Source organism: Pleurodeles waltl, chromosome 5 (genome assembly GCF_031143425.1).
Source record: "Pleurodeles waltl isolate 20211129_DDA chromosome 5, aPleWal1.hap1.20221129, whole genome shotgun sequence".
NCBI lineage: Eukaryota > Metazoa > Chordata > Amphibia > Caudata > Salamandridae > Pleurodeles > Pleurodeles waltl.
The window spans coordinates 267,153,781-267,179,349 of NC_090444.1; the positions used below are offsets into that span (position 1 = coordinate 267,153,781).

At 46.4% G+C, this 25,569-nt stretch overlaps 1 protein-coding gene across 3 annotated transcripts in view; it reads right to left on the reverse strand.

Annotated features, from left to right (window-relative positions):
• The window catches only part of PREPL (prolyl endopeptidase like), a 419,271-nt gene that overhangs the window by 129,411 nt on the left and 264,291 nt on the right, over positions 1–25,569 (reverse strand). For all 3 annotated transcript variants that reach the window (XM_069234002.1, XM_069234004.1, XM_069234003.1), the window contains one exon: positions 14,641–14,813. In XM_069234002.1, the coding sequence (XP_069090103.1) occupies positions 14,641–14,813 (173 nt within the window). The remainder of the gene's footprint in view (positions 1–14,640; positions 14,814–25,569) is intronic.

Genomic DNA, 25,569 nt, shown 5'->3' on the forward strand with positions numbered 1-25,569 from the left:
CCAGCAGTGATAGGCATATCTTCTTCCAGTTCTTGCTCGGAGTCGGTATCTCGGATGGAGACTGCTGTCTGCGCTTGTTCTTCTTCCATGACGTTGAGATGCTCTGTACTCTTCAACGCCATCTCTTACCTTCGGCTCTTAGATTTCCCAAGGTCTTCTTGGATCAAAACGATCGACAGGCCTCACAATCCTTTTCTCACACAAATTACAAACCAGGTGTTGGTCTGTATAGGGATAATTTGCGTGGCACCAAGAGCAGAATCAAAATGGAGTCCGATCCATCACTCTTCTACACAGTAGGCCCGAAAAGGCCCGAGTCTGGCTCACGCGTCTAAAAGGGCAAAATCTATATTCCGACTGTACTATCGGTTCGAGGCTAGATGGAACATGATAGAAACAATACCGACTATTAAATTCGTTTTCTAAGGTTTCTGATTCGAAATCTCGGAGCGAGAGGGTATACGTCCAAACCCGACAGCGGAAAGAAAACAATCTAACAATCTTAGATTGTTTTCCCCGCAGAGGGTGAGGTAGGAGTTGTGAGTATACTAGAGGTGCCCATGCAATGGAGTAGTAATGTATGTATCTAATGTCTATTAAAATATTATTTATTTACATATTTACAATTGTTATGCAACTAAAAACGGCTACAGGCTACCGGGGAGGTGGGAGGGCGCATGTGAATCTGCAGCGTCTCATGCCACGAACAGATGTACACTGGGTAAGTGACATTTTCCGTTCGGTGGCATGTGTAGCTGCAGATACACATGCTGTGCATGGACTACTAAGCAGTTATTTCCCCAAAAAGCGGTGGTTTAGCCTGTAGGAGTTGAAGTTGTCTGAAGTAATGTTCTTAATACAGCCTGTCCTACTGTGGCCTGTTGTGTTGTTAACATGTCTACACAGTAATGCTTAGTAAATGTATGTGGTGCAGACCAAGTGGCTGCCTTACAAATTTCTGTCATTGGTATTTCCCAAGAAAAGCCATTGTTGCGCCTTTCTTTCTGCTTTTGGTGTAATAGGTAAATCTATTTTTGCTTTAATGTAGCAAGTTTGAATACATTTAACAATCCATCTGGCAATGCCTTGTTTGGATATAGGGTTACCTGCATGAGGTTTTTGGAAAGCTACAAACAATTGTTTTGTTTTACAAAATTGTTTTGTTCTGTCAATGTAATAAATTAGTGCTCTTTTTATGTCTAATGTATGCAAGGCCCTTTCAGCTACTGAGTCTGGTTGTGGAAAGAAGACTGGGAGTTCCACAGTTTGGTTTAGATGGAATGGTGATATGACCTTTGGTAAGAATTTTGGATTAGTACGGAGAACAACTTTATGTTTATGTATTTGTATAAAGGGTTCTTGAATAGTAAATGCTTGTATATCACTCACTCTTCTAAGTGATGTGATAGCTATTAGAAAGGCTACTTTCCAAGTCAGATATTGAATTTGACAAGAATGCATGAATTCAAATGGTGGGCCCATGAGCCGTGTTAATACAATATTAAGGTTCCACAAAGGTACTGGTGGTGTCCTTGGGAGTATGATTCTTTTTAGTGCCTCCATAAATGCTTTAATGACTGGGATTCTAAAAATTGATGTTGTACGTGTAATCTGCAGATAGGCAGATATTGCAGTGAGATGGATCTTAAGGAAGAAAATGCTAGATTAGACTTCTGTAAGTGTAATAAATAGCTTACAATGGCCTTTGTGGAGGCATGTAGTGGTTGAATTTGATTAGTGTGGCAATAGCAAACAAATCTCTTCCATTTGTTTGCGTAACAATGTCTTGTTGTAGGTTTTCTGGCTTGTTTAATGACCTTCATACACTCTTGTGTAAGATTTAAATGTCCAAATTCTAAAACTTTAGGAGACAGATTGCTAGATTGAGCGATGCTGGGTTCGGGTGTCTGATCTGTTGTTTGTGTTGTGTTAACAGATCTGGTCTGTTTGGTAGTTTGATGTGGGGTACTACTGATAAGTCCAACAGTGTTGTGTACCACGGTTGGCGAGCCCAGGTTGGTGCTATGAGTATTAGTTTGAGTTTGTTTTGACTTAATTTGTTGACCAGATAAGGAATGAATGGGAGAGGGGGAAAAGCGTAAACAAATATCCCTGACCAACTGATCCATAGTGCATTGCCCTTGGACTGAGGGTGTGGGTACCTGGACACGAAGTTTTGGCATTTTGCGTTTTCTTTTGTTGCGAATAGGTCTATGTTTGGTGTTCCCCAGCGGTGGAAGTGATCCTGTAGGATCTGGGGATGTATTTCCCATTTGTGAGTTTGCTAGTGATCTCGACTCAGATTGTCTGCTAACTGATTCTGAATGCCTGGTATGTATTGTGCTATTAGGCGAATCTGGTTGTGAATTGCCCAATGCCAAATCTTTTGTGCTAAGAGACACAGTTGTGACGAGTGTGTCCCCCCTTGTTTGTTGAGGTAGTACATTGTTGTCATGTTGTCTGTCTTGACAAGAATGTGTTTGTGGACTATTAGTGGTTGAAAAGCTTTTAATGCTAGAAAAACCGCTAGCAGTTCCAAATGATTTATGTGAAGTTGTTTTTGTTGATTGTCCCATTCACCCTGTATGCTGTGATTGTTGAGGTGTGTTGTGATAACAGCTTGAGGCACTGGGTCTTGGAATGGCCGCCCTTTGTTTACATTTATAGGGTTCCACCACTGAAGCGAGGAGTGTGTTTGGCGGTCTATCAACACTAGATTTTGAAGTTGACCCTGTGCTTGTGTCCATTGTTTTGCTAGGCACTGTTGTAAGGGCTGCATGTGTAATCTTGCATTCGGGACAATGGCTATGCATGAGGATATCATGCCTAGAAGTTTCATTACAAGCCTTACTGTGTAGTGTTGGTTTGGTTGTATGCTTGATCTTACATTTTGGAACGATTGGACTCTTTGTGGACTTGGAGTGGCAATTGCCCTTTGTGTGTTGCTCCCAAGTATTGTTGTATTTGGGATGGTTGCAGATGTGATTTCTGGTAATTTATAGAGAACCCTAGTTTGTGCAGAGTTTCTATGACGTATTGTGTGTGAAGAAGACACTGTTGTTGAGTGTTGGTTTTTATTAGCCAGTCGTCTAAATATGGGAATACGTGCATGTGCTGTCTCCTTATGTGAGCGGCTACTACTGCTAGGCATTTTGTGAATACCCTTGGGGCTGTTGTTATTCCGAACGGTAGCACTTTGAATTGATAGTGTATGCCGTTCATTACAAACCTTAAGTATTTCCTGTGAGAAGGATGGATGGGTATGTGGAAATACGCATCCTTGAGATCCAATGTTGTCATGTAATCCTGCTTTTTTAATAAGGGAACTACGTCTTGAAGTGTTACCATGTGGAAGTGGTCTGATTTGATGAAGAGATTCAGTGTTCAGAGATCTAAGATAGGTCTTAACGTTTTGTCCTTTTTTGGAATCAGGAAATATAGTGAGTAGACTCCTGTTCCTTTTTGATGATTGGGTACGAGCTCTATCGCTTGTTTTTGTAGTAGTGCTTGGACCTCTATTTGTAATAGGTCTAAGTGTTGTTGGGACAGTCTGTGCGTTTTGGGTGGCACATCTGGCGGGAATCTTGTGAATTCTATGCAATAACCATGTTAGATAATTGATAGGACCCATGTGTCTGTGGTAATGTGTGTCCAGTTTTGGTAGTATGTGGTTAGCCTCCCCCCCACTGGTGTCAAGTGTTGGGGTGTTGTGACATTGAAGTCACTGCTTGGTCTGGCTTGGTTTGGTTGTTTGGAATTTTCCCCTTCCTCTTGGGTATTGTCCTCTATAGGAACCACAAAACCCTCCCCTTTGGTATTGTGCCTGATAGGTGGGTCTGGTTTGAGAGGTGGAAGGCTCAGATGTTTGTTGCCGAAAACCTCCTCTGAATTGTGGTTTTCTAAAGGTGCCTCTGACTTGTGGGGAATAGAGCGCGCCCATGGCTTTGGCCGTGTCCGTGTCTTTTTTCATTTTCTTAATGGCTGTGTCGACTTCCGGCCCAAACAACTGTTGTTGATTAAACAGCATATTTAACACCGCTTGTTGAATCTCTGGCTTGAATCCAGAACTTCTCAGCCATGCATGTCTGCGAATGGTCACAGCCGTGTTGACAGTTCGTGCTGCTGTGTCTATTGCGGGCCTTATCTGGTTATTAGATATGGCCTGTCCTTTTTCCACTACTTGCTGGGCACGTTTTTGGTGTTCTTTGGGCAAGTGCTGTAGGATGTCTTGCATCTCGTCCCAGTGTGCCCTGTCGTAGCGTGCAAGTAGGGCCTGTGAATTAGCTATTCGCCATTGATTGGCTGCTTGTGCTGCCACTCGCTTGCCCGCTGCGTAAAATTTTCTACTCTCTTTGTCAGGTGGTGGAGAGTCTCCTGACGATTGAGAGTTTGCTCTCTTCCTTGCCGCCCCTACAACCACTGAGTCCGGTGTGAATTGTTGTGTTATGAACACAGGATCTGTTGGGGGAGGTTTGTACTTTTTTTCAACTCTAGGCGTGATAGCTCTTCCCTTTACAGGCTCCTGGAAGATTTGTTGCGCATGCTTGAGCATGCCCGGGAGCATTGGCAGACTCTGATAGGAAGCGTGGGTGGATGCCAGAGTGATAAAAAGGAAATCATCCTCCACTGGCTCTGTGTGTATTGCTACGTTGTGGAAGGTAGCTGCCCTTGATAGTACCTGCGTATATGTAGTACTGTCTTCTGGTGGTGACGGTTTTGTTGGATAACAATCCGGACTGTTATCCGATACTGGTGCATCATATAAGTCCCATGCATCAGCATCATCCTGTGTCATCCCAGTATGTGTGGGTGACTGCATTATTGGTGTTCCCACTGGTGACAGTTGTGGTGAGTGCGGTGGGGACGGTTGTGGTGAGAACACTGGTGGCAGAGATTTGTCTCTAACCACTTTAGCCTTAGGTTGCATTTCTGTCTCCTGAAATGCAAGTTTTCTTTTTGATTTGAGTGGAGGTAAAGTTTGTATTTTTCCAGTCTCTTTTTGGATATGTAACCTCCTTTGTGTATGGTCAGGTTCTTCCATACCTAACTCTTGCTCGAATCAATGTCTTTCCTTGAATTGGCTGGAAAGTCCTTGCTCTTCTGTATAAGAGCTTCTTTTCGGCTCCAAGGCCGCTTTTTTCGGTACCGATGTTTCTGTTGTTACAGTCTTTTTCGGTTCAGAGGAGATTTTCCGTGGTTTGCTCGATTCGAACTCTCGGTGTCGAGATCGTTCGGTGCCGGATTCTCAACCGGAGTGGGAAGTCTTCAGCAATTCTTTGTCCTTTTTCAGGTGCCGATGTTTGGTCACCTTCTTTTCGGTGGGTTGAGCCATGGCCTACTGGCGGTGGCGTCCCCATGGCCTTAAATGCTTTGCTGTGACACTGAGATTTGGACGGGACAGGTTTACTCACGGTTCGTTGCACCGTCGAGGGTCGTTCCCCTTCGGATTCATCCGAGTCTGTCTCTTGGATGGAGATGCTTTTCTCCTCTCCGATGTCGAGCTGTTCCTTCGGTTTCTACGCCATTTGCAGTCTTCTTGCGCATCGATCTCTTAAGGTCTTTTTCAATAGGAACGCTCGGCAAGCCTCGCAAGTATCCGCTCTGTGTTCGGGTGATAAACACAGATTACAGACCGGTGCTGGTCTGTATAAGGATACTTTGCGTGTTATTTAGGACAGAAGCAGAAGGGGGGGTCCGGTCCATTAGTCTGGGACGACGGGTGTGGTCGGGCCGACCAGGCCTCGCTGAAGAGTGGAAGCCCCGAAGGGCTGCCGAAGCGGTCTTGATGTCGGTGCCGATACACTAACACTAACCCGGTATCGAGCGATAACACCACCGTCGAATTTTCAATACTTTAGCTAACTTTCCCGATTCGAAATACGGAGCAAAGAGGAACACATCCGAACCCGATGGCGGAAAGAAAACAATCTAAGATGGAGTCGACGCCCATGCGCAATGGAGCCGAAAGGGAGGAGTCACTCGGTCCTGTGACTCGAAAAGACTTCTTCGAAGAAAAACAACTTGTAACACTCCGAGCCCAACACTAGATGGCAGGATAATGCACAGCATGTGTATCTGCAGCTACACAGGCCACCGAACATATATATATATGTATCTTTGTATATGTATTTGCTGTTTTAAAATATTCCTTGTACATGTTTTCATTTTATTGCTGCGCACATTTTTGAATGTGCACTTTCAGTTGTACTGTTCTTTCTTTATGTGCCTTGCAGAGTGATTTAATAAATGTATTTCTTAGACTTTCTTTTCAGTGTATGTGTTTGATTTCGGTCCGTAGTGAAGCAAAACACACCCTTCATCAGCCAGGCTAGCTTGACTCCAGTGGCGCAGTGAGCACGGTACCCATGACTGGGCATACCCTTCCCACTCACCCCCATGAGCCCGTGCTCACTGCACCACTGGATTCAAGCTAGCCTTGTTGATGAAGGGTGACACCCTGAAACCGGTCCCAGGATGCTTGTTTCTGGGCCAGGGAGGACCTGCCCTGGCAGTTCGGGCTGGACTGTTCCCATGGGGAACACGGTCAAGACTGATCTGCATATGGCTGGGTCCAAACTGGGTTGGCATTGTGAGCAAAAGAACAATGGATTAAACCCAGATCTGTGACTGGGGGTGAGTGGTTGAAAAGTTTCTGCACTCCGTCCATCATCCTTTTGTGTTGCTACATGCTAAACACACCAATCCATGTGTCTCTAAAGTGTCATCCCTATTTTGAAGCTTCAGTTAAATCAACAACTCCATATTAGAAACAAAAGACAAACAAAGCTGGTGGTTGATGCTAAATGTTCGCACATCCGCATTCAACTGTATGACTCAGTTATTCAAGTTCAACTCCATATTAGAAGCTGATGAGTGGAGGTATCCTTGCACCAAACCCAGGAAAACTCCTAATGAGGGCCTTAATCATAAACAAAAAAAATGCTATCACTCATAATGAATGACACAAAAACCCTGAATAGCGGACCAGCAGGTTGACCCAAAAGATAAATGACAGTCAGAACAAAGAAATGGTTGAAAGGGCCTGACTCTTTGTATGCCTTCCTGTGGGCTGATCCAAAAATTGAATTATACTTCCAGCAAGCAATGATGGAATAGGGCTAACCCAAAAATACGATCTGCCTTATTTTTTTATTCATTACATTTAACCAACAAGTGTTGTGCCAGACCTCAAAATAAAATACATATAAATCAACTCAGTCTTTTGATGGTCTCTTAAGCTGAATTAGATAACTAGTAATTAATAATTAGTAATAATTTAATGAGTAGTAAGGATGCTAAATGCATTTGTAGGTTTAGGTGGCCTTGTTATCAAATTTTAAAATGATGAGTTTGTATTGTCTGACTGATTGCTAGCATTTCTTAAGCTCCAACAAACACAGGGGGTCTTAACACTGATCCCAAAATCTGCATAAACCAAACAAACAAATATACAGTGTCTTTCAGAATCTCAAAAGTGAGCTTGAGATCTTTATGCTATGTCACAGTGAAGCACAAATCACAGGAGCCTGAAAAGAAAAGGAACAGCCTCCCCGAGCAGTCACGTTCAATTGAGGAATCATCAAGCCTATGCTACCTATGTTCTGTAATGAACCATGAGATGTGATATTTGAAGATGGGTAGTTCTTACCAAGCTGATGTCGACATTTCAGGTATTATACAGGATTTCAAAAATAATGCTATAAGATATCGGAAGCCAGTGCAGAGCTCATGGAGGCAGAGACGGACATCATATCTTGCCTTTTGAAACAAGAGATGGCTGTATTTGCCACATTATGTACCATTTGAAATCTGTCTAGAAAATCATAGGGAGACCTGTATGTAGAGTGCTGAAGTAATCCAGCTTGGAATTTATAGCAGTACTCAACACAATACACTACTTTGACAGAAGTAGAATATAGAGTTGAACATGTTAAGGTGGTAGCAAAAGTTCTTGATGACAATATTAACCTGCAGCTTAAGTGGTACAGCTGAATCAAACAGGAACCCTACATCGTATACCTTTTCAACAATTTCCACGTACAAAACAAAAATATTTGGATTTTTGATGAAGTGAGAGAATCCATTCCATTGGTCCAAAAAGTATCAATAAGGTTTTGAAGCTGTTTAGTTTTGGAGTTGTTTAGTTGTAGAAAATGTGTGTTCATCTAGATCTGGATGTCCCGATGCACCTGCCCCTGATAGACATCTGCACGTCGCTTGGTTAGACTATACTAACACTTGGCAATCTTTAAGTTGGTCTGACAGTGGTTGCATAAATGTTAAGTAAGCCTTGGCAAAGCAAATATGTTTCACTTTTCAATTGAGTTATCCAACATTTTGGCTTTCCTCATGCTTGTTTATGTTGCAGTGGTGCATTGACATAAAGAAAAACAATGATTGTTTGCTGATGTGGAATATCATTAGCAAATGCAAAAAGGTTGTTGTAGCATGATGCTGTATATATGCCCTTGTATCACCAGCCATGTGCACGTATTTGTCATGATGCATACATTTAATATTTTGCTTACTGTTCCAAAATGGAAGACAAGGGTAAAGTAAAATAAAAATGTGCAAAAGCACATTAAAAAAAGAAATAAGCAGCCTTATATCAGTTTGCAACTGCTGACCTCCTTAAAAGAAAACACTGTTAAAAGAAAAAACACTTTAAAAAAAAAAAAGAATAACAGGGATTGGCGGGTAAGTAATGGAAGAGTAGGTTAAAAAGTCAACTCCAGACTAGTAGCGAGGGGAGGGGGCAGGGGAAGAACAAATTATATTGAGGGGTAGAGGAACAAATGAACGCCTCCCAGCAGTAAGTCTCAATCGCCTATTTAGAGTCTTGGGCATACTTTTTACTATGGGGCGGGACCTAGAAAGGCTGGGGAGCACCGAAGAGAGCGCTCCTGAGGCCAGAGATCAATGGCAGAGATGCAGAGGCACCATGTCCCAGGAACATGTCCAGGTGTAGCCTACCAAGCACTCATTTTCTTTTTTTATACCCAGATGAGGATACTATTTGCATGTATAAATCACATAGGGGGTCATTACGACCCTGGCGGAAGGCGGAGAAGCGGCAGTAACACCGCCAACAGGCTGGCGGTCTTTTTTTTGGAAATATGACCATGGCGGTTACCGCCATGGTCATCCGCCGGTTCTCCGTTCCGCCTGCCGGGCTGGAGACCTGGGTCTCCAGCCCGGCGGCCGTCACTATACCGCCGGCAGTATTTGGACCCGGCTGACCGTCATGGATTTCATGCGGTTTGAAACCGCCATGAAATCCATGGCGGTAAGCACTATCAGTGCCAGGGAATTCCTTCCCTGGCACTGATAGGGGTCTCCGCCACCGCCCACCCCCACCCCGACTCCTCCCCTACACTGCCCACCACCCCTGCCACCCCCCCTAGGGTGGCAGGGCCCCCCTCCCCACCCGACCGCCAACATCACATAACTCACTCACACACGACACGCACGTAGGCAACACCAACACACACACGCACACACACCGACATACATGCCAACATCCACACACAGTCAGACACGCACACCCACATTCAAACATACACGCACACATCCATACAGACATACCCACAGACATACACGCACTCATTCCCAAACAGGCAACACCCCCGCAAGCATACACGCACTCACACACCCCCTGTACATACACAGACGCACACCCCCATGCACGCACACAACAAACAACACCCTCCCACCCCCCTCCCCTAACGGACGATCGACTTACCTGGTCCGTCGATCCTCCGGGAGGGGACGGGAGCCATGGGGGCTGCTCCACCGACACCACACCGCCAACAGAACACCGCCACGCCGAATCACAGGACGTGATTTGGTGGGCGGTGTTCTGTTGGCGTGGCAGTGGAGGTGGAGCAACCTCCACTTCCCCGCCGCCCGCCAGTATGGCTGTTGGCGGCTCTCCGTCTGAAAAAGGACGGAGAGCAGCCAACAGTCATAATACGCCTAGCGGAAAACCGCCACCACTGGCGGTCTTCAGCACGGCGGTCCCTCAGCGGTCTTTTAAAAAGACCGCCGAGGTCATAATGACCCCCTTAGTGCCAAATAATCTTCCGGTTATTTTGTACTTAAGGTATCACTGCTCAACAGGAAGGTACAGATTTTAGTCGACAGAAGTGTGAAATTCTGAGTGGGAGCTTCCTATTTCGAATCTGTGGATGCAGAAAAATACAGTACTGTACAACAGACCAAAATAATTACTACACTAGAAGTTTGCCTTTTTGGTAGTTCCTGTATCCTTGGAAGATGCTCATGCTCAAAAACACTATGTGCAGCGCTTTTAGGGGGTCGTTTATAACACTGCTATTCAATAGGTGGACTCTATCAGGCACAGAAATGACTGACAGACCATGTGCACACAACTAATAGAATTCAACACCATCCACCTCCAGTGCTGGTGTGAAATCTCAGCATTGTTCCTGAAGGTGTTAACCCTGAATATCAAAACCACAATATCAATGGGACGCTATATCAAGGACAAAATACTGCAAATAAAAAATCAAGAGCTAAATTGGACGATATTTTCCATACCTAACCCCACACAAATGTACTTAAGTGGCACATATATCTTCAAAGAATGTAGATGTGGAGTTAGGAATAGTAAATATATACTTCCCCGTAATGAAGCTACCTTTTGATATTCTGTGCCACAATATACTGTCCCTATTTATTCTTGTACCATGACATTGTTGGTATTAATATCCAGTAGTACAATAGTTCCTGACTCACAAATCTCACCATGAAGCTCTTGTAAAGCAGGTGGCAGATTTATGAGGGCTAGTGAGGCTAATTAAAGAGGATTCAGTAAGAGAGATGGAGTACTATTGATAAGAAGCATGTGAAGAATGAGTATGAGGCTGTGCATAAGTGGTAGTGGAAAAGACTAAGCAAAATAAAAGTACATGAATTGGTGTTACAAGCGCTAGATGTGGCAAGTACCAGAGAAAACAGAGGCTAGAAAATGTAGGGTACACAGGCAATTAAAACAGTAAGATACTGAATTACAAGAAGAAAGTGTAAAATTACCTTGAAATAGGACTCTACCACGATCCAGGGCACGGTAGCACCAGGGACATGTAAATAAGGCCAACAGCTGTCAAACTGTAGGGAGTGAGAGGCAGGTAGGCAGGTACCAGACAGAAAAAAACAGAAAATTCAAGGGAGCTGCCCACAGCCAGATTAACTCTGGTCAGGAGCTTAACACCGCTCAAGACTTCATTAGTTTATGACAGCCAAACCCATCATACCCTAACACTTTTCACCTGTGCCACTACTACACGCCGGAATGTACCCCCTTATTACTCTTTCACCCAATCTTCCTCTTTATGTAGTATTGTATTGGCCTTTTAAAGAGCTATAAAGAATACATTGCCAATACTGCTATCAATTTTAGCTCTTGAAAAAGAAGGGATTCAGCAAGCTGCAAGCCTATGAGTCGATCTGTTTGCTGTCGGTCTCGCTCTCGACTGTGGCAGCAGGTGCTTTAACCTACTGAATTATGAAACAGGCCAGTGGACAGAAGCAAAATGAGAATTCAGTAGCCACCAGTGTTGCTCAAGGTGGAAGGTGGGATTAAGTAGGTCTCCTGGTTCCCTTGATCAGCAACCTGTGTGGTTGGTGCAATACACTACACCACTCCTACACGGTGCCTAGCAGGCCCTGTTCTATGAACTCATGTGGAATGGCATGTGCTGATAACTGCATGACATGGCTCAGCGTCCTCTTCAACAACTCAGTAGTTAAATAGTTCAAGGGATCCTGGGAAAGATGGGAATAGACTGAGCTTTGAGGAGGCAAGACCAGAAGAGAAGCATAGTATAGCAGACGGACGGGAAAAGAAAGGATTGGTTAAATTGTAAAGATCTGTGCATATTAGTACTGCGGAGTGAAGATTCTCCCTGTGCAGGAACTGTCTGAGAAAGTCTAAGCAGGTACCGATACAATACATCATCGAGTGGTCAGCAACCGCACGGTGGTCCAAAACCAATTCGTTAGTGTATGGTCTTCAATTTGAGATGGAGTGGGTATGCAAAATATACGTTCCCATTGCTAGAGAAGTCTTTCACTGAGAAATTCCTGGGAAACAAGAGGGATGTGAAGTTGGAACACGTTGCAAAACATTGGATATAGAAAGGAAAAGTACATGCTCTGCAGCTCTACTTTGGTTCAAGAGAGTAAGGATGGGGGTGGGCTCCTTAGCAGTGCTGTTGCGCAGTCACCAAAGGAACAGACTAGTTATGCTGTTGTGACGGATCCATCTTGTGATACCGTGCAATAAAAGTGCACACTGCTTATTTGAGCTGGTGACACAGGTGGCATGATGTAGATATTGCAAATATGATTAATACTTGTTTATAGGCTGCAGCTCCAGAACAGGCTAGCCTATACAATTATAGACTCACCTGTTAAATGATGGTTAAGTCCTCCAAAACGGTCTTCCGCATTATATAATGACCAAGTTGTGCAAATGGGTAAAATTGTAATCAGGAAAATCAGCATATGTGACTATAATATATCTTCAGAAAACCAAGTCTCACTTTGTCAAGAATAGCAAACGTGACCGTTCACTTAGATGTGGTCAGGTGACCGGTCTTAAGTGGTCAAGTAAACAGTATTGTAGATATAACAGATACATTTGACAAAGCATATTGTCCCAATCATAAAGTGATGGCATTATTGCTGGCCGAAGGGTCAAAATAGCGGCTGCAATGGCTAAGCTACAAGTGCCGTGATCATCACCTGTGTAGACAGACAGAATACAAATGGAAATGTTATTAACAGAAAGCTAACTCCTAACTGTTTGGTTCCCAACCTGTGGTCCAGGGGGCCCCTGAGGATCCGCGAAGCATCATCAGAGGGTCCGCGACTGCTTAGGAAATTACATAATATAACCAGATTATTAAAGTGTATATAAATGAAGTGGCTAAATGTACGAATTACAATTTGAAAACATATTTTAAATGTCAAGGAATATGAAATTCAAGGCTCAAAATTAAATTAGTATCATCAGATTTTTGTGGGAGCAGTGCAGGCTCATCAAACAGAATTTAGTATTGACAGTGTGTTGCTTCAACTGAATTTAGAAAAGCTCCAAATTTCCTATTAAAATTATTATTGTTTTTATTTAGATTCCTTTGCAAATTAAATAAAATGTTATCATTTGTGTACGTGCTTGATGAATGCTTGTTTCTGTATTTGTTTCTGTATTTTTTGTGGTTCAAATCATCAACAGTGTTTAGGCCGAGGTCCCCGGCTTCCAGTAATGACTCAGTGAGGGGGGTTCCCTGAATGCCAATAATGATTCAGTGGGGGTCCCTGGGGTCCAGTAATGACTCAAGGGGGGGCAGGAGGGAGTCCCTGGATGCCAATAATGATTCAATGAGGGTCCCCGGGTTCCAGTAGTGATAAAGTGGGGGTCTGCAGAAGTAAAAAGGTTGGGAACCAGGCAGTTCTCTTTCATGCTTCCTCCTCTCTGGTTCTCTGATACTTCTTCCATAATCCGTTCCTTGGATTTTTACATTTCCCTTCCTCTGCCCATTGAGAATGATGCACCAATGGCTATGTCAGGATCTATGGCCTATGGTCTATTTAGTGGTCCTAATTTAAACTGGCACATTTCTGCCATGTAATCCAAGGTGTGGGTGTCTTTGTGTTCACCTCATTTGCACCAGGGGAGAGGAGGCAGTGAGGGAATCAAGAGAGTATGAGCCATTGTTGACACACCGGAAACTGAGAGGAGAGAGGCATAGCACCAACACTGGTCATTGCAGAAGGCTGTGGAGTATAGCCCTATACCAGGAAGTATAGCCCTACACCAGGAAAGGTGATGCACAGCTTTGTTACCAGCCAGTGCAAAAGAAAGAAGGGCATAGCTCTGACAACTGGGTGCGAGGCATAGCACCACCACCGGCTAGTCAGGCAGTGGAGAATGGAGGAGAGGACAGAGCAACTGGGTGTGAGGCATAGCACCAAGACCGGCTAGTCAGTCAGTGGCAAGTGCAGGAGAGGACAGAGAGTAGCTCCTACACTGACAGGCTGTAAGCTGTGGGGGTCAGCACAGTGAAGGGGTGGGGTGGGGTATAGCACCAACATGAGTAGCTGGCATCATGAGGATGGGCAGAGACACTATTTTATAATTCTCACATCCACACAATACCGGGGGCTGACACCAATGCTAATGGAGAGTCCTCTTACCATATGTTATCATATGGCTGAAGCCATGTTACTCACAAAGCCTAAAGGCGGTAAGGGCTGTCCAAAAGCCCCTTTAGATAGATACCTCTGTATGAATGTCTACATGAATGCCGTGCATTGCTGTGTGGTGCAGTGTGTGTTGTGTTTTGACAACAGCTCTCGCCAGACACTTGAGGTGCCTATAGGCAAGCCCTAAAAAGAGGAGAGAAAAAAAGAGATCCTTGAGGAACTTGATAATCAGGAGAAATAATGAAAGACTGCAATTGATTTACACTAGCATTCTGTGATCTTAGCTCCAAAAGGGCCTGTAACCATGTTCTTGCGCCAAACAAGAAACATCATAAGAGACATACTTTGCCTCTTTTGTCATCAATGAAGGCTGCTACTAACAATAACAAAAAAGAAACTATCATTTACCTGACATGGCAGTATGCCAATATCCAGCCTTCTTCTAGTAATAACAGCCTTTCTGGTTTAAAGGTCATGCTCAGATCTATTCCATAAGCGCCGTATACATGAACTAAAAGAGGACTGTCTTTAAGCTTCTGGCATGGTTTATGAAACAATGTAATAGGAACCAATGACCCATCCTGTAAAAAAAGTTAATATGCATTAAATACAAATCAAAATAATTAGGCAAAATGTAAAATTTACTAACTGAAACAACAGAAAGTTTCAATTCTATTAAGGACTCACAGACAAGGATTATGCTTTCTTGGTTCACTTTTATTCAATAGCAACCATTATTAACATCATTATGTAATACTACCATTCCCACGAGCACTTGAGAATGTAACAGTTTTGAACAACCAATCAATCACAAGCAGTCTAAATAAAGTTTCTTGTCTGTCTCAAATCTCCCTCTTTCTTCATGTGATTTATGCAACTGCACGATCTTCAGGCATCCTGTTTAGCGCCTTCAGCCCCTAAGAAGAGAAACTGTAAGGTAATAGTTCTGACTACATCTTATCAAACAAAGGTACACTGTCAGTTTTAAACACATTAACTGAAGAAGAACCCACTCCATGCATCCACATACACCTGCAATCAGTAGAGAATTATCAGTAAAACCAATGACTTACAAGCCACGGGGAGGGTCTACAGTCAAGATTCCTCGCCGGGTGGGGTAATCCTCACCTCCGAGTCCTTAATGGAATTGAAACTTTCTGTAATGTCAGTTAGGGAATTTTACATTCTATGTCAGGACCGGAGGTGAGGATTATGCTAATGCACAGCTTGCTCACCACCAAATGAGCAACATCCATCATCGGTATAAGGAGAATCTTTTGAAAGTGGAATCTGGGGACCAATCTGTCGCATTCATAATGTTCTCTGAAAAGGCTCCTATGCTGCATGCCTTTGAAGCCATCACAACTCTTACTGAATGCACCCAAAACACCCTGGAGTCAATACCAGCTTCCTCCACGACCCACCTGACCCAGCAGGCTATCGCAGGAGAAGAAACCGCCTTTTACGGCTTCCGTAGTGCAATCAGGAGTTGCGGCTCACCCAGTAGGCAAAACATTGCCATCATTTCTTCGGAAGCCTTGAGGCACTGCACAATACACAATTTGGGAATATCCGGAAAACCTGGTTATGCGATCACCCTAGTCACCGACTAAGTGTAAAGGAAACCCTTTCTGGGGAAAATACTCCACCTGTTTTATCCAAGGCCTGTACATCTGAAAACCGAAGACAGGATACTAGGCATAAGAGCATGTCCAAATTCACAGAAAGCTCTCTACGAGACAAAAATCAATTATGCTGCTACGACAGAAATGGGTTCAAGACTCAAATGACATTCCACAGTGCAGAGTAGTGCGGTTCTGGAAGAAGAAAAAGATGAATCCGCCGAAGGAATCTGCATACAAAGGGATGTTCTCTGACTAGGGAGCCCTCCACTCAGGCTTGACCCTCTGAAATAGCAAACCGAAAGACCTTAATCGAGTGATATGCCAGACCATCTGACGCCAAGCTGGAAAGGAAGTTAAGCACATGCACTACGACAGCGATCAAGGGATCCACACCGCATCGTAGACACCAACGTGTCCATCTTGTCCAGGCCAACCTGTAACATTTGACTGTGCTATCTGTCCAAGCCTTGGACAGAAGGTCCTCAGCCTGTCTCAAAAGTCCTGGGATCATCCAGCGTCCCCTGTAATCCGCCAAGCCATCAAGTACAACAAGCCCTCCATTGCAATCCGGTGGGGAATGTGGTCCAGGTTCACAAGAAGAGTCTAGGATAGGGGAAAACGGATTGGAGAATCCTAAAAAAATTCCATCAGAACTGGAAACCAAACTTGAGATCTCCGAATGGGAGTTACTAGGACTAACTCTGCCGGCTGTCTCCAAACCTGGGCTGAGGCCCTGGTGATCAATGAGAATGGGGGAAACACATAGCCCTTCTCCTGACTCCAATCTTGGAGAAACGCATTGGTCGCCACTGCTTGTGGGTCCAGCCTCCAGCTGAAGAACCGGGTCAGCTGGTGGTCCAGCCTGGAGGTAAACAGGTCCACCGAGAGGAAACCGCACTTGTCTGACATCATGGAAAACACCCACAGATCCAGTTTCCACAGACTCAAGTCTTTAGAGTGGAGGGAGTGCCAATCTGTCACTTGGTTCGCCTGGCGAAGAAGGTACTCTGCTATGACCAATATGTGATGGTCCAGACAGTACTGTCAGAAATTCTTCGCCAGGTCATGCAGAGCTTTGGAATTCGTCCCCTGAGGTGGTTGATATAACGCACTGCTGATAAATTGTTAATTTTGAGGAGGACGTAGGACTAGATTCTGTCCTTGGTCACACAACGAACAGCGAAGGAGCCAGCAAGGAGCTCCAAGCAATTGATATGTAACCTCTGTTCTTACTGTGACCACGTGCCTCCAGTGGAGAACTCTCCACACCTCGCAACCCAGCCTAACCTGATGGCGTCTGACTCTATAATGAGATCTGGAGTTGAACCGAAAATCACTCTAATGTAATATGCCTCCATGTGGGAGAGTCAGTAAGCTATCTCCTCCTTCGCCTTGTCTGACAGAGTTACCAACTGAGAGTATATAAGACCCTTACAGAGATGATGAGCCCTGAGACATTGCATGGCCCGGTACTGTAGGCGTCCTAGGAAGATCGCCTGGATGGAGGATGAAAAAAGGCCCACCAACCGAGAGATATGGCTAAGCTAGGTGTGCTGTCTGGGGAGAGTTTTCCTCAGTTGGTAAGGGATCTTCGTCACTTTCAGAGATGGAAGGCTCAGAGACCCTGAGGTGGAGTCTATCACGAATCCTAGGAAGGTTATCTTCTGTGAAGGAATCAGCAGTGATTTTTTCTCATTTATTACGAATCCGAGACCTTCCAAAGCGTTTACTGCCAACTGCAACTGAAGAGATAGCTTCTTGTGCACTTGTCCAGCAACAGGACGTCATCTAGGCAGACAATCAGTCTCATTATCTGAGCCTGAAGGTGCTCCACCACTGGCCTGAGCACCTTCGTGAATCACCATGCCCTGATGAAAGACTGAAGGGGAGTACAGGGAACTCGAACATCTGGTGTTGTCAAATGAACTAGAGGAACTGCCTGTGTAAGAGGGAGAATTGATATCATCATTAGATCCAGATGCCATCAAATCAAAAGGGCACAGAACATCCCGGGCAAGGTGAATGCTCTCAATTTTGAACTGTCCGTAACCTAGTCACTTGAACTCTCTGAGGATGATTACTGGCCTCTGACTGCCGTCGCTTCGGTCGACCAAGCCCGGATTGTTGATGAAGTTGCTGGTGTGCGGTACAGACTGGCACATGGCCCCCTTGTCCAGAAGTGCCTCAACTTCCCTATCTATGAGGGTGGCTGCCCGGCGTGAGAACTATATAGAACACGGGTGGGACACCTGTCTGAGGGAACTGTAGAACTCGATCTGAAAACCATACACAGTCTACAGGACCCATGCGCCCAAGGTTACGGACAACCAAGATTGGAAAAAAATTGCCAGTAGACCTCTTATTATTTGTAAGGAAGGAAGCTGAACACACTGTTATTGGAGATGAGGGTGGATCATCCCTTGAAGCAGCCTCAGCTGTGGAACTGCTGGCCTATGTTTGGATAGAACATTGCAAAATGTTACTTGTCTTGTCATTACCGCATTTGGAGCCTTGTCCCCTGAAGAAATATTGGGAAGAGAACAGGACTCTTCTGGGCTTCTTCAGAGGTTCCATTGGGTTCCCATTGAGAAGCACATTCAGTTTAAGTTTCTTAGTACTGCCCAAAAGTTTATGCATACCTCAGAAGCCCCCATTCTCTCCAACCTCATGCTGCCCTATCTTCCTACCAGAGCACTTTGCTCTTTAGAACTTAATCTGGCAATGATCCTTCGATTCAAGAGAAAGAAACTGGGAGGTCACTCCTGGGTGCTGGTGCCTGCCCTCTGGAACAGCTGTCCTCCTGATTTAATGAACAATCAAACTCATTTTTGCTTTAAAAAAAAACCTTAAAACATGGCTGTCTGTTACCCAGGCTTCTCTGTAGCCTCCTGCCTTTCTTGTTGCATTTTGCCAGTCTAGTAGGATCAGCGCTCAAAAGCCCCGTTGATGGAGCAGCCATGCGCCTTGCAAACCATATTAACATAACATAATGACACAAAATAACCGACCCCTGCACGACCGGACCCTGGGAAAACCTGGGGTTGAAGGTTTTTTTGATGGATGATTGAGCCTTGTCTTGCGAGGTGAACGTTGGCACAAACTTACCCAACTCCTTGATGAAAGGCTTGCCAAAAAGGCCACCTTGGTTAACTACCTCCGACTCATAGGGTCTGAAGTCCCCCAGCTTGAGACCAACCTTAATGAACATCGAACAGCGGCACTCATTGGACAGCAAGCAGTTGGTGTTGCCTAAAAAGATGACTGCCCTCTGTGCCCAGCTGGAAAGCACCTCAGGGGAGACAAGGAAAACTTAGATTCCTCAGTCATGTCAAGGATCTTAATTAGGGGGACCGACCGCATTTAGCAGTTTTTCCCGACAGGATCGTCATGACCTATCAATACCCTTCTTGGATCATTCATGAATTTTGCCAGGAAGGTGGCTATCTTCGGGTCAATCTTGGGGATAAAGGCGACCTTACCTTCCGGGGGAGGGCGAGGGCACTCAGCCTGAAGGTGGCTGCGTGCCTCCTTCTCCAAAGGTTTGCGTAAGCACCCTGCCACGTATTTTGCCACTTTGCATGCCAGGGCCCACTCGGAAGACCTAGGATGTAAAATGTTATTGGGATACAACATGCCTGTGCCTTCGTCTGAGGGGGTATCTCCCACAGAAAGGATTAGCTCAGGGTTTGGGAGCCAGGGTCTACAGGGGCCTAGATCTTCACCTGATTCCCCGTGGGAGCCCTCCTCCTTAGGGTTAGTAGGTGAGTCAGGTCGGGACACTCACGAAAAAGGCTAGACCGGGGCATGGGCACTAATAAGGGGGGAGTTGCCAAGGTCAGGGAGGCCTGTTTAAGATGATCAAAAGTGTCATGATTTACCCCGGCTTTGTGCTGTCTTCTAAGGGAAATATGATCCACTCCCTGGGGGCCCTGAGGGGTGGCTGAGGGACCCAGAAGGCCCAAAGGCAGTATGAGGTCGGAGCTTTGGTCCTTAGTGTATTCCTGCGCTATCTGGTATGAAAGGCATTGCTCCAATTGGGCCATAGCCTCTGGTACCAACCTCTAAATCGAGGCATCTATCGCCTCGTGAAGAAAGACCAAGGAATTTCCGTCCCGTGCTTGTCCTCTGACGTATGCATGATGTATGTAACAGGATAGAAGTCAACAGGCACAGCACTGCCTTAAATTTGGCACTGGAGTACCCAGTAGGGTTCTACATGGGACGAATCCCGCAATATGTATTCAACAGGGCCTAAGTCTGGGGACACTCACCCCCGAAGGATCACTGGGGGAGGCCTGGGACAGTTTCCCCACAGAGGCCGGCATGGCTCTGCACTGTAATATAGACCCCACTGGGCATCTAAATATAGAAATACAGACACCAGGGGTGTCTGGTACAAAATAAGGCTGTGCTTTTTTTTTAGTGCAGATCCCGCTGCTATGGGGCGTTAGTCTCAAGTATGGTGGCAAGGCTGTGACAGCTGTTGCAGCATGTGCTGTCAAACTCCATTGTAAGTTTGTACAGCATGTGTCACGGAGCCGCACTGAACACAGCGCCACCTAGAGGGTGGACGACGGCACTGCGCACATCCCCCAGAGCTATCAGACACACCGCTGCGTAAGGAGTGCAAAAGCGTTTCCGTGGTTCCGCACCTAAACGTGCTATCCAATTATGGTATTGTGTGAAGTACAATACATGGCAATAAAACAGGCCAACATACAAAAGAACAGAAACTTTATTTAACTGTGAGTGCGAGCAGCGAAGAATGAGGGAGAGTTCGGAACAGACAGGCAACTTTGGTCGGACTGCTTGTGATTGATTGGTTTTTCAAAACTGTTTTATTCCCAAGTGCTCATGGGAATGGTAGTTTTTCATAGTGATTTTAAAAATGGCTGCTGTTGAATAAAAGTGAAGGAAGAATGCATAATCCTCGCCTCAAGTCCTGACATAGAATTAACACTACATAAAAGTGTATTCACAATGATTTTACAATGTTTACAAAAATAAAGAGATTGGGTAACATTTGTAAACAGCCCTCCGCAGTTAACCATGCACGTGAAGAATTACAATACAATGAAGAGGGCCAATGTAACTATGCAATTCTGTGGATGCATCATTATCTGCATAATTATGTATTTGTGGCACTAGCCACACAGTCCATCATCTTTGGCACAATTTGCTTAAACAGATCAAAAGTTGCTAAAAACGCTTCCAAACGTGTTGCTGTGCAGTAGCAAGCCCTTTTTTATGTAGTGACACTTCTTTTGCTGGTTGATTCTTTTAAGTGTTAAACAGATATTAATAACGTGAAATCTTTCTTCAAACAGTACTAATACTGAAAAAAATTAAAAGTATTGAATTCTGTGTCGCATTACGCTGTATAAGTTGTCTCTCTTGCCACATAATTTAGTTCCTTCTCTGCTGCATAATTCCAATGGCCCTGGCAATGAGTTGCAAACTTTAGTAGACGTGAAAATGATGACAATTTAAATCCCCTACATGAATGTAAGTAGAGGGGGGCGTGGCCTGGATGGTCAAGATGGCGGACGCGTGACTGCGCGGAACCGCTAGGGCCTATATTTTATCCTTAACATCCCCGACCTTAAGCAGGTGACCGAGGCTGTTTTCGGGCTCTCTGGTGCTGGGCTATGCGTGACGCACGGCGCAAGGGAAGTCTACGGGGCCGGGTGCGGAGTGGCTGACGGCTGTGAAACACCGCTCCGGGTGGCTGATTACAGGTGAGACGTGGCCCAGGGGCCTAGTGAGCAGTGTCGCGGTGCCCTGTGAGGAGAAAATAGCATGCAGGACTGTGCAGGAACGGGCCTGTGCAGGAAGGCCCCGGAAGCTGATGGAGCCTGAGTCTGCCACGGCCTGCGGGCGCAGCGTGCCGGAGACTGAGAGTGAGCCTCGAGAGAGCCGGCCCGACAATGAGGTACAAAGCAGCTGATTAATCCTCGTGGCCTGGGGAACGTGCGGCTGGGTGAGCGCAGAGCCCTATGAACATAGAGGAGAGAGCCGGCAGGAAGTTGAGAGGCCTGATAGTGGAAACTGAAGCCAGTAGATTTTGGTGGCTTCTAGCAGGAGGAGCCCTAGGGACAGAGCTTACCTGGCAACAGGAGCCAGGTTGAGCCAGACAACGGCAGAGACGGCAGCGGAGGCGGTGGCTTGGAGACGGGGTCCTGGCACAGACCGGAGCCCACAGGACCTCTTTTGGGGAGCCAGACTTCGGGGACTCCTATGCTACCTACACGAATGAGATGGAGAAAAAGACGACAGGTCGTTGAGAGCTCAGGTGAGCGTTGAGGGACAGAGGTCTGCATAGGCGACCAATTGAGTTGACTCAGCGAGAAGAGGGGGCCAGGGGGCACGGCCGAGAGGATAACCGGCTGAACTGTGAGTCCAGAACATAACTGTAAAAACAAGGGGGTTGTTACTTTGCCACCCCAACATACCGGATGACCTCGAGGGGCAGGAAAAGAGGCAAAGTGCAAGCCCATAAGTGCATGGGAGATTCGACTGGAGGAGCCATGGTAGATCTGGTGGCGCCAACCCTGCAGGCAGCGCTGGACAAGATCCTGGGGGGCCACAGAGGACACCAAAGTGACGCTTCAGCAGGACATTGGCCAGGTCTCAGTGGAGGTGAGCTTGCTCAGACCAGACCACCAGAAATTGGCTGACAGGGTCCAGGAGGCCGAGACGGCTCTGGCAGAGCTCTCGCCAGCACAGCAGGAGCCTCGGGCCACAGTTCTCCAGCTCACGGCACATGTACAGCGGCTTGAACGCAGAGCAGAGGATGCCGAAGGTCGCAATCACAGAAACAGTGTGCGAATTATAGGACTTCCGGAAGGCGCCGGGGGGTGCAGACATGGTGGCTTTCGTGGAAGGATGGCTAAGGATAGATGTGGCACCGGAGCTACTTAGCCCCTCTTATGCATTGGAGCGTGCACACTGGGTCCCGTCGAGAGCATTGGCCCCGGGAAGACCCCTTGGGTGGTTGTGGCCATGTTACTGCATTACCGGGATAGAGATGTGCTGCTGCGGAGAGCGAGAGAGGCCAGACCTTCCGGAGTTGCAAACGGAACCATAACATTATTCCCGGATTTTACAGCAGAGGTACAAAATAAACAAGCCTCCTACATAGCAGTGAAAAGAGCACTCCGGGCCGAAGGTATTCAATACTCCCTCCTGTTCCCAGATAGGTCAAGGGTGGTCACTGAGGATCGCACTACCTTTTTCAGACTCCGGATGAGGCGTGGCAATGGCTGGAGATGCATAAGGCTGGGGGGAGTACCAACGACAGAGCGGAGCGAGCAGGGCACCAGGGCCGCAGGGGGCCAAGGAGACAGCAAAGCAAGCCCCGACTGAGAGTAGGGCCAACCCAGGCTCAAAAGGAATCTGCCAAGAAGGCAGTGCTAGAGGCAGTGGCTTCGTTACAGTGCAGAGATTCTTCAGTAGAGGCCAGTGGAAGGGATCCAGACCGAGCATCAGAAACATCAAGGGAGGACTCTTGCGGCCCTGATGGGGCCCCCAAGCTAACCCCCCAAACTGCCACGAATTTGGCTGATTTTGTGCGGGAGCCTGTGGTAGCAGATGTATGGAGGGGTGGGGGATCTTTCCTAACACAATCCATACAAACTGGTGGACTACAATCTGTTAACATGGAACATTAGGGGGATGGGGACGCTGATCAGAAGGCATAGAGTCTTGACATATTTGAAGAGAAGGGGAGTGCATATTGCACTACTACAGGAGACCCATGTTAACTCCAGTGAAGTTGACAAATTGCGACGCAGATGGAGGGGACAGGTGTTTGCCACTACGTACTCAACCTTTGCACGAGGCGCGCTAGTGTGGATAAGAGCAGGAGTCCCATTTGAGGCTACGTCTGTTAACACTGACCAAGAGGGTAGATTTGTGATAGTTGAAAGTAGACTACACGTTAGACAGGTGGTACTAAGCTGTATATATGTCCCTAATCAGGACCAGGTACCTTTTTTGCAGCGCCTTTCATGCTGACTCACCAGGCAGCTGGGGTTGGAGGGGATTTTAATTGTGTCCTTGACACTGAACTGGACCGGTCTCTTCCTCCACTATCAGGGGCACTAACGTATAAACTGGCTAGGGTGTTGTGGGACTGGATGACTCACTGGGGACTAGAGGATGTGTGGCGAAACCAGCACCAAGGGGAGAGGGATTACTCCTAGTACTCGGGTTTACATCAGGTGCACACCAAAATAGACAGAGTAGTGTGCACTGGGGATTTAGTGCATGAAATAACGCACTCTGAGTACCTGGGACGCACCCTTTCAGACCACAGCCCGCTACTTCTCACCTGGCACTGCGCGGAGCTTAGATCGCTTATCCCGATGTGGATACTTAGGCTGGGGGCATTAGAAGATCCACCTTATATGGACACACTTAGGGCTCATCTACTGGAGCACATTCGTGTCAATAAGGGAGCCACTGCTACCAGGCGTGTGGAATGGGAAACCTTTAAAGTAGTGATCAGGGGACATTGCATGGATAACAGTGGGGATAACACAGACTTTTGAACGTGAGCTTGTAAGTCTAGAAAGGATAATACACGAAGTTGAGAACACGGAGGGCAGGGACTAGATAGCACGGAATAGGCTCTTCAAAGCGTGAGAATCGTACAATTTGGCCTAAAATCAGTTGAGACATTACAGTTACCGGAGGTATAGGCAGCCATGCATGTGGAGGAGGGCAGATCAGGTAGGATGCTGGCGTGGCTGGTGAAGCCTCAGGGGGAAGGTGCGCCAATAACGAGCATATGCAACACAGCAGGGGTCCGAGTGCATGGGCCGGCTGAAATTAATAATGCATTTATGGATTACTACAAGACCTTATACAGAAAACAAGGGACGGACCTGCCTGAGGCGTTAGGAGCCCACTTAAGCTTCTTGCCTCTGCGCGCCCTGGCACTGGAGGACAGGGTCCCATTGGGGAGCCCGGTGACACTAGAGGAAGTTAGGACAGCCATCACACAGCTGGCAGCAGGTAAGACGCCGGGCACCGACGGACTACCTATGGAGTTTTATAAGACGTACTCAGATATCCTGTCGCCCATGTTAGTTGAGCTCTACGCAGAGGCACTGCGTCTGGGTACACTCCCTGAGACAATGAGAGAGGCGCTGGTGGTTCCCCTGCCCACAGCAGAGGCGCGTGAGGCGCTAGTGACCGCCTTTAGACCACTTTCGATGCTGAATTGCGACTTTAAGATACTATGTAAGATTCTGGCCAGTAGGCTGGTGCAACATATCCCTTCCCTAGCCTACGAGGACCAAAATGGTTTCATACCGACACAATCCACATCCCTCAATCTTAGGCGTCTGTTTGCCCTCCTACATATGTCGAGCACTGGGAAACCGCCCGGAGTGGTGTGTCTCTTTGTGGACTTGGAGAAGGCGTTTGTTTTGGTGTGATGGGACTACCTTAGGGCGGTGATGCTTCGGATGGGCCTGGGTAAGGGGTGGTTGATCTACTGCACAGTGGACCTATGGCGTGGGTGAGGACGGCCCGTATGGTGTCGGCCGTCTATCCTATATTCAGAGGTACCAGACAGGGCTGTATGTTGTCTCCTCTGCTATTTGTACTGGCCGTCGAACCCCTGGCAGCTAGGTTTTGGGCGGAGGGCCGAGGCAGAGGGGTGATATGGGGCCATACGGAGCATAACATTTCACTCTATGCGGAT